At 35.5% G+C, this 8,854-nt stretch overlaps 1 protein-coding gene and 1 long non-coding RNA gene across 3 annotated transcripts in view; one reads left to right on the top strand and one right to left on the bottom strand.

The window, feature by feature from the left end:
- Positions 1 to 1,981: 1,981 nt before the first annotated feature.
- The window catches only part of LOC147834061 (uncharacterized), a 47,889-nt gene continuing 41,016 nt past the window's right edge, over positions 1,982 to 8,854 (bottom strand). Inside the window, exon 3 of the long non-coding RNA XR_015507965.1 lies at positions 1,982 to 2,785. This is a non-coding gene — a long non-coding RNA (uncharacterized LOC147834061). The remainder of the gene's footprint in view (positions 2,786 to 8,854) is intronic.
- The window catches only part of cdhr2 (cadherin related family member 2), a 53,030-nt gene continuing 46,957 nt past the window's right edge, over positions 2,782 to 8,854 (top strand). For both annotated transcript variants that reach the window (XR_015507849.1, XM_087281946.1), the window contains exons 1-2: positions 2,782 to 2,939; positions 7,663 to 7,728. Coding sequence is in view for 1 of the 2 variants with exons in the window: in XM_087281946.1 (XP_087138072.1) it covers positions 7,686 to 7,728 (43 nt within the window). In the remaining variant the exon portion in view is untranslated. The remainder of the gene's footprint in view (positions 2,940 to 7,662; positions 7,729 to 8,854) is intronic.

Below are 8,854 nucleotides of genomic sequence, written 5' to 3'. Positions count from 1 at the left end.
TTGCGAAATTGCATCACTTGACTGCGTGAGACCAATCGAGGATCAAAACATGACCTCTCTGCACAGAAATGTAAAATATGGACCAATTGCTCGCTTTTTAAAATGTCTAATCATCTCGTTTAATCCCGCCCCTTTTCACAGCGCCGTACGACTGTCATTTCTGTCATCACTTATCCTCCACTTGATCCAAATCTTACTGTTTCTTTCTTCTGTTGAACAATAAAGATATTTTGAAGAAAGCTGGTAACCTGTAACCATTGACTTGCATAACATTTGTTTTTCGTTTTACTATGGGTGTCAATGGTTACAGATTTTCAACATACTTCCAAGTATCTTATTTTGTGTAAAAAAAAAAAAAAAAAAGAATAAAAAAAAAATAAAGACAGAAAGAAACTCAAAGATTTGGAAGCACTCAAGGGTGGGTAAATTTAGATTTTTGAGTGAACTATCCCTTCATTCACATTTAAGTTAAAATAAATGTATATACAAGACAACAATTATATTAATTCTTATTAAAAAAAAAAAGAAAAGAATTTCACACACAAAAACTCCGAAGCTGCTTAAAAATGAATGAATGAATATGATTCTTTTTCATTTCTTTTCTCAACCATTATTATATAAATGGATCTAGCTTTTAATTTAATTTAATATTATTCAAATAATAATAAATATTATTAGTTTCTTTGGATCTAATCAGCAATAATATTTAATTCCTTTTTATTCATTCTCTTTTCCTCAACCTTCCATGACTCTAAAAAAAAAATTTTTACTAAAAATATTACTTCTCAGAAAAAGTAATATGTTTGAAAAAAAATTATATTTTATTTCATTTATTTTTTTTCCCTTTTTTTTCAAGCAGAACTATCCAGCCTGATCTCACGAGAAAGCATAAGTATTTTACATTTTGTCAGTTTAGTGGCTAATTCTTACGAATTCGTACGAGTTCAGTCATACGCAAATGTACGATTTTAAAAAGGAGGCGTGGCACCCAACCCGACCCCTAACCGTCATTGGGTGATGAGCAAATCATTCTAAATTGTATGAATTAGATCATACAATCATACAAATTAGTCAGTAAATCAAGTTACAAATTGCTGGAGATTGCACTGAACTATCTGCAGTAAATCTATTCTTGATTTCATTTTGTTTTGCTTCTTTGGATCTAACCAGCAATAATATAAAATTCTTTTAGTTATATTGCTTTTTCCTCAACCTTCCCTTAATCATTCATTTTCCTTCGGCTTAGTCCCTTTATTAATCAAGAGTCGCCACAACGCAGTGAACCGCCAACTTATCCGGCATATGTTTAACACAGCGGATGCCCTTCCAGCTGCAACCCAGCACTGGGAAACACCCATACACCTTCATTCACACACATTCACTATGGCCAATTTAGCTTCATCAGTTCCCCTATGGTGCATGTCTTTGGACTGTGGGGGAAACCGGAGAACCCAGAGGAAACCCACGCCAACACGGCGAGAACATGCAAACTCCACACAGAAATGCCAACTGGGCCAGCCGGGACTTAAACCAGCGACCTTCTTGCTGTGAGGTGACAGTGCTAACCACTGAGCCACCATGCCGCCCCTTCCCTGAATCTAGTCAGAAAAAAAATTATGATAATTTAATGCATTTAGGTACGATTTTTCTTTTCAAACATAAATATCTGTGAATCTATTACTGATGTAGTTTCGTTTTGCTTCTTTGTATCTAACCAGCAATGATATTTCATTTCCTTTTTTCTCAACCTTCCCTGAATATAATATAATAAAATTAAATATTTCAGAAACAAATAGACAAAGACACGGTGGCTCAGTGGTTAGCACTATCGCCTCACAGCAAGAAGGTCGATGGTTCAAGTCATGGCTGGGTCAATTGTCATTGCTTTTTTGTTTGCATGTTCTCCCCGTGTTGGCATGGGTTTCCTCCGGGTGCTCCGCTTTCTACCACAGTCCAAACACATGCGGTATAGGGGAACTGATGAAGCTAAATTAACCGTAGTGTATAAGTGTGTGTGTGTGTTTTTGTGACATATCAGGACACAAATCTGTATAATGACATAGGTATGACACAGGTATTGCAAAAAGGAGGTGAAATATGGGGACATTGGTAAGGACATGGGTTTAGGGGTAGGGTGGGGTGAGGGCGATACAATATACGGTTGGGACAGTATAAAATGAATGGAAACCTATGTAATGTCCCCACTTTTCACAAAAACAAACCTTTGTGTGTATGTGTAAATAAGTGTGTATGGGTGTTTCCCAGTACTGGGTTGCAGTTGGAAGGGCATCCGCTGTGTAAAACATATGCTGAATAAGTTTAAGTTGTTGATTCATTCCACTGTGGCAACCCCTGATGAATAAAGGGACTAAGATGAAGGAAAATGAATGAGAAACAAAACGAAATGTTAGTGCATTTAGGTTTTGAGCTATATGTAGATCTATTTCTGACTTTGTTTTGCTTCTTTGGACCCAACCATAATATTTGTACACCAGCAATATTATATATTTACTTTCTAAAAAAAATATATATATTACAATTTTTTAAATATTTAAAATAATCTTTTAATTTTGTAAAATATTAATATTAAAAATTAATCCATTCCCCCCCAAACCTTCCATTAATCCAATTAGAATGGTTATTTTCCCCCCTCAGTTTTCTCCCTGGTCTGCGTGTCTGCTGGATTACTCTGGACGTGATCTGTTGTGGCATTTGTTGTCTGATGTCTCTGCTCTGCTGTTTCCCGATCTGATTGTGCGGCGCCGTAAGCAGCTTTATCCTCAGCCTGAGAGCCAGAAGAGAAAAGAGGAGACGGAGATTCAGCGTCAATGATTAACATTTACAGCCACAGCACTGATGCCAAAGCCAAAGGTCTCGCATATTACACACCATCCGCTCATCTGAACAACAGCACAACACACACGCACACGCTCCTGACGGTAAGACAACTCTTTATCTGCATTATTAGTAGCATTCCTAGTCTTATTCTTACTGTTAGTCCTATGATGATGTTACTCTTTCATGAACGGATATTTTTCCACATTTTAATCAGAGGCTGTGCATCTTGATGAACATAAACAGGAGACTTGAGGAATAACTCAGATGTTAGGAAGAAGTAGTTTGTGTTAATGGGATGTTTAATATGATTAACTATTTCATGGCTTAAAAATAAGTAATGAATGATTATAAAAAGTTTGAGTTATTGCACTCTTTAAAAAAAGCTGGGTTGTTGTAACCCAATGTTGGGTCAAATATGGACACACGCAACATTGGGTGATTTTATTAAACTAGGTAAAATTTTAGGTTGTCTATATTTGACTCAACACTTGTTGAGCCCAGCATTTTGTTTAGTGTAGTTTAATTGGTAAGGAACCAATCTTTTATTTTCCACTCATTTCATAATCTCTGAGGTAAATAAACAGAGTTCAATAGAGTATTTATGTATAAAAGGGTAAATAGAGTAACAATTTGTACCAATACAGTATAAAAATGCTGGGATGTTGTAACCCAATGCTGGGTCAAATATGGACACACCCAACATTGGCTTATTTTAAAACTAGGCTAAGTAAAATCAACAGTTGGGTTGTCTATATTTGACCCAACACTGGGTTACCACAACTCAGGATTTTGTGTAGTTATAACGTCAATACTGAACTGATCTCTCATTTTACACTCGTTTCATAACGTTTGAGGTAAACAGAGTGTTTAAGAATAAAATAGTAGTAAAATGTGTCAATACAGTAAGAAACGCTGGGTAAAATGCAGACACACCCAACATAGGGTAAATTTTGTCAAAATAAAGTCAACCCAGGCTCATTGTGGAAACGTAGTCCCGCGGACGTTTCTGGAGACCGCAGAATACGTCCCGGCGGGTACGTACGGCTGCAGTTTTTGTTTTTGCGAATCCGCGAGAGGCCGCTGTTGTGTGTTTTTTCACATCTAAGACGCCTCTCGCGAGTTCTCGCGTGAACCCACCAGAGGCCGCTGTCCGACTGACCGGATGATTGACTGCGCGACCGGCCAATCGGCCGACCCGCCCTCCTCCTTCCCTGAACCCAACCAATTTTACCGATCAACCCGCCCGCCCGCTCGCTTCCCTAAACCCGAGCAACAGTTTACAAAAGCCGTCCAAAAAAATAAAAGCTCTGATTTTTTTTTTTTTTTACTACCGCGTTTTCGGATTTCATCACGTTCTCACCCTGTTACGAAACTCGTTCACTTGATTTTTGGGATTCTGTTTTTGTCTTACCTGATTGTTGGAACCGCTCTTCCCCGGACTCGAAACCGGTCGCCGTGGTCAACTCCTCTCTGCATCTCAAGCCTACATGGTGAGCTGAGTGGACAAACGGGTTGCAGCGGGAAAGCCCTCCACAAGGAGGTAAGCGGTCGGCCAGTCGGCCAGCAGGCAAGCGTGAAAGGGAACATCGTCACACCGCCCCGCAGCGTTCGCTTGAAAAAAATAAACGCGGCTGTACGTACCTCCCGAGACGTTTTCCGTTGTCTCCAGAAACGTCCGCGGGACTATGCTTTCAGAATGAGCTTGGGTTGAATAAAGTACACTTTTTAACTCAACTTCGGTTATTTTGCCTATATTTGACCCAACACTGGGTTACAACAACCCAGCCTTTTGTAGAGTGTAGTTTTGATGTTAACACTGTACTGATCCCTAATTTTACACTCGTTTCATAACCTTTGATGTAAATAGAGTACAGTTTATAAGTATTTAAGAAAAAGGAGAGTAAATAGAGTACCAAAAGTAAAGTCAAATATGGACACACTGAACATTGGGTTATAATTATTTTAAAATTAAAATTATATTACACTTTTTAACTCTACAGTTGGGTTGTCTATATTGGACCCAACACTGGGTTACAACAACCAAGGATTTTGTAGAATGTAGTTTCAATGGTAATGCTGAACTGATCTCTCATTTTGCACTCATTTTATAACCGTTGAGGTAAACAGAGTAAGAAAACATTAATTAAAAATAAAACGTAGAGTAACAGAACATGTAAAAAATGCTGGGTTGTTTTAGCCCAATGCTGGGTCAATTATACACCCAACATTGGAATATTGTTTGAATTAAAATTATATTACACTTTTTAACTTAACATTTGGGTTGTCTATATTTGGCCCAACACTGGGTTACAACAACCCAGCATTTTGTAGATTGTAGTTATAATGGTAAAGATGAACAGATCCCTCATTTTACACTTGTTTCAAACAGAGTAAGAAAATGGAGTATTTCAAAACAAAAGTGTAACAAAACATGTCAATACAGTAAGAAATGCTGGGTTGTTTTAACCTAATGTTGGGTCGAATATAGAGAAACCCAATGTTGTTGTTTTTTTTAATAAATCTAAATAACACTTTTAACTCAACAGCTGGGTTGTCTTTATTTGATCCAACAATGGGTTATGGGTTGGTAACAGTGAACTGGTCTCTCATTTTCCACTCGTTTCATGACCTCTGAGGTAAATAAAGTAAGAAAATAAGAGTATTTACGAAAAAAAAGGTAAACATTGTAACAAAATGTGCCAATACAGTAAGAAATGCCGGTGTTAAATATGGACACACCGAACATTGTTTTTTTTTAATGAATTAAAAGTAAATTACACTTTTTAACTCAACAGTTGGGTTGTCTATATTTGACCACACTGTGTTACAATAACCCAGCACTTTGTAGAGTGTCGTTTTAATGGTAACGCTGAATTGATCCCTCATTTCCCATTACAATAAAGTACGGTATTTAAGTGGGAAAAAAAAGTAAACAGAGTAACAAAATTTGCCAATATAGTAAAAATGCTGGGTTGTTTAAACCCAATGTTGGGTCAAATAAGGTCACACCTAACATTGGGTAATTTACACGTTTTTACTTAAAAGTTTGGATGTCTTTGACCCATCAATGGGCTATAACAATCCAGCATTTTGTAGTGTGGTCTTAGTGGTAATGCTAAATTGAGCTCTCATTTTCCACTTGTTTCATAACCTTTCAGGTAAATAGAGTAAATAAAAGTGCCAATGCAGTAAAAATGTTGGGTTGTTGTAAAAATAAAAAATGTAATTTAAATTTTATTTCAAAATTATCCCAAAATTAGGTTTGATTATATTAGACTAAATGTTGGGTTGCAACGTTTAATTTAGATGACACTTTTTAACCCAATGTTTTTAATGTAGTTATCAACATTCTTCCCATGTTTTTGACACACTTTCACAGATTTTACATTAGTTAATTTAATATTTGTTTATTTATATATTTCTAGAGCAAAAAAGCTGAACTTTGCATTGTTGGAAATAATAGTATTTCGTAACCCAACATTGGGTTAATTTCTTTTTATTTAAATTTAAATAGCACCTTAACCCAATTGTTGAGTTACAACAACCAAACATTTTTTTTAGAGTGACTAAAAAAGTTAGAATTATTAGTCTCCAACTAGTCTCTCATTTTATAACCTTTAAGCCAGGGGTGTCCAAACTCAGTCCTGGAGGGCCGGTGCCCTGCACAGCTTAGCTCCAACGTTTTTCAACACACTTACCTGGAAGCTTTAGTATACCAAGGAAGAGCTTGATTAGCTGATTCAGGTGTGTTTAATTGGGGTTTGATCTAAATTATGCAGGACACCGGCCCTCCAGGACCGAGTTTGGACACCCCTCCTTTAAGGTAAATAGAGTAAAATAGAGTAAGAAAATAGAGTATTTAGATTAACTAATACTTTCTAAATAAATACTGGGTTGTTGTAACTTAATGTTGGGTGAAATTTAAACAAACTCAACAAAAGTTTTTGATTAAATTTAAAGGACACGTTTTAACGCAGTGGTTGGGTTTGTCCATTTTTGACCCAACCTTGGGTTTCAACAACCCAGCAGTTTATATAGAATAGTTATCGCCATACTTCTCAAGCTGATCATTTATATTAAAAAGTACAAACTGTTTTTTATTTTAAGTAAAAAAAAATATATGTTTAAATATGCAAATGGGGCATTATTTAATCAAACACAAGTTATTTGCATATATTTCTAGTGCAAAAATCTCAACTTTGGGTCAGGCACACTATATATTTTATGTCATATTAGTTTTGGGAAACGTTCTCAAATTACTCTAAAATTAAATAAAATATATTTTCATAGAATAAAATGTTCAATAAAATCAGAGAATTATGTATGAACACATGCCTCTGTAAAAGCCTTCAGAATATAGATATAAATAAAACTATAACCATAAAGTGTGGTGAACATAAGTGCAGCTGAGGTGGACATTTATGACTCAGAACAGGAGAAAAAAACGGCCTTGAAAACTCTTTGATTAAAGGCTACATAAAAACCTGTGATTAAAGTCTACAGACTGATAAAGTGTGATGACAGAAATGAGTGTGATAGAGGAGTGGACTGTGGAAGATTTTTGTCCATTAAACTAAATAAACCAACCGAGCAGTGTATAGAGAAACGTTTTTCCTGCAGCGTCTCGGATTAAAAGCAACACAACTAAAAGACATTCACTCTTTTTAAAGTCTTGCTTCGTTGAATTTAGTTGGGTCAATTATGGACAATATGGATTTAAAATGTAATTTATTAATAAATAAACTCCAATGTTAAGTTTCTCCATTTATAACACATTTTATTTAGAGTAAAACATTCTTAATGTTGATTTTGTGTTGACTTCAGGATCGCAGACAGAGCTGGAGAAGATGGAGAAACCTTTACTTCTCCTTTTCTCTATTTTGGCATCCGGTGAGTGAATTTAACGATTTAATCTGTCAAAAGCACTTCACTAGTCTAAAAAATTGCAGGGTTACTTTAACCCAATGTTGGGTCAAATATGGACAAACCCAACTTTGGCTTCTTTGTTAAAACTAAATTTAAAAGATGCTTTTTTAACACAATGGTTGGGTTTTCTTCATTTTTGACCCAATGTTTGGGTTACAAGAACCCTGTTATTGTTTTAATTTAGTGCAGTGTCAAGCTTAGTCCAGCATTTTTAGAGTTTTGGCTCAAAATCCAAATCATCACTGATGATTTCAGTCTGAAAACGCTTGATCACAATGAAAACGCTGGGGTGTATTAACCCAGTGTTGGGCCAGATATGAACAACCCCACATTGGATTCAATTGTTTTTTATTGAAATTCTATTTTTTTTTTAAATCAACTGCTGAATTTGTTTGTATCTGACCCAACATTGGGTTAATATATCACCATTTTTAGTGGCATTGGCAAAGAAAAATGTACTCTCTAAATATCGCTGGATTGCTGTAGCATAATCTTGGGTCAGATATGGACAAACCCAATCATTGGGTTAAACATTTTTAAATACTTTTGATTCATTTCTAAAGCTAAATTTAAAAATTCACTTTTTTAACCCAATGGTTGGGTTTGTTGATGTTTGACTTAACATTTGGATTCTAACAACCCAGCATTTTTTAGAGTACTGGCTCAAAATCCAAATCATCAATGATGATATCAGTCTTAAAATGCTTTATCACACTGAATAAGCTGGGCTATATTACCCCAACGTTAGATTAAATATGGACAACCCCACGTTGGATTCATTGTTTTAAATAAATACTTTTTTTTTTTTTAACCAACTGCTAAATTTGTTTGTATCTGACCCAACACTGGGTTAATTTAACTCACTATTTTAGTGGCATTCACATAGAAGAATGTACTCTCTAAATATCGCTGGGTTGTTGTAGCATAATGTTGGCTCAAATATTAACAAACTTGATCACAATGAAAAAAACTGTTGTATTAATCCAGTGTTGGGCAAAATTGGACAACTCCACGCTTGACTCTTTTTTTTATTTATTTAGTTTAATTTTATTTTTTAAAACCAACTGCTGGATTTGTTTGTATTTGACCC

This window comes from Danio rerio, chromosome 14 (genome assembly GCF_052040795.2).
Source record: "Danio rerio strain M-AB ecotype USA chromosome 14, GRCz13ab, whole genome shotgun sequence".
NCBI lineage: Eukaryota > Metazoa > Chordata > Actinopteri > Cypriniformes > Danionidae > Danio > Danio rerio.
The sequence above is the reverse complement of the archived record's forward strand: the minus strand, read 5'-3'. Positions and strand labels throughout refer to the sequence as shown.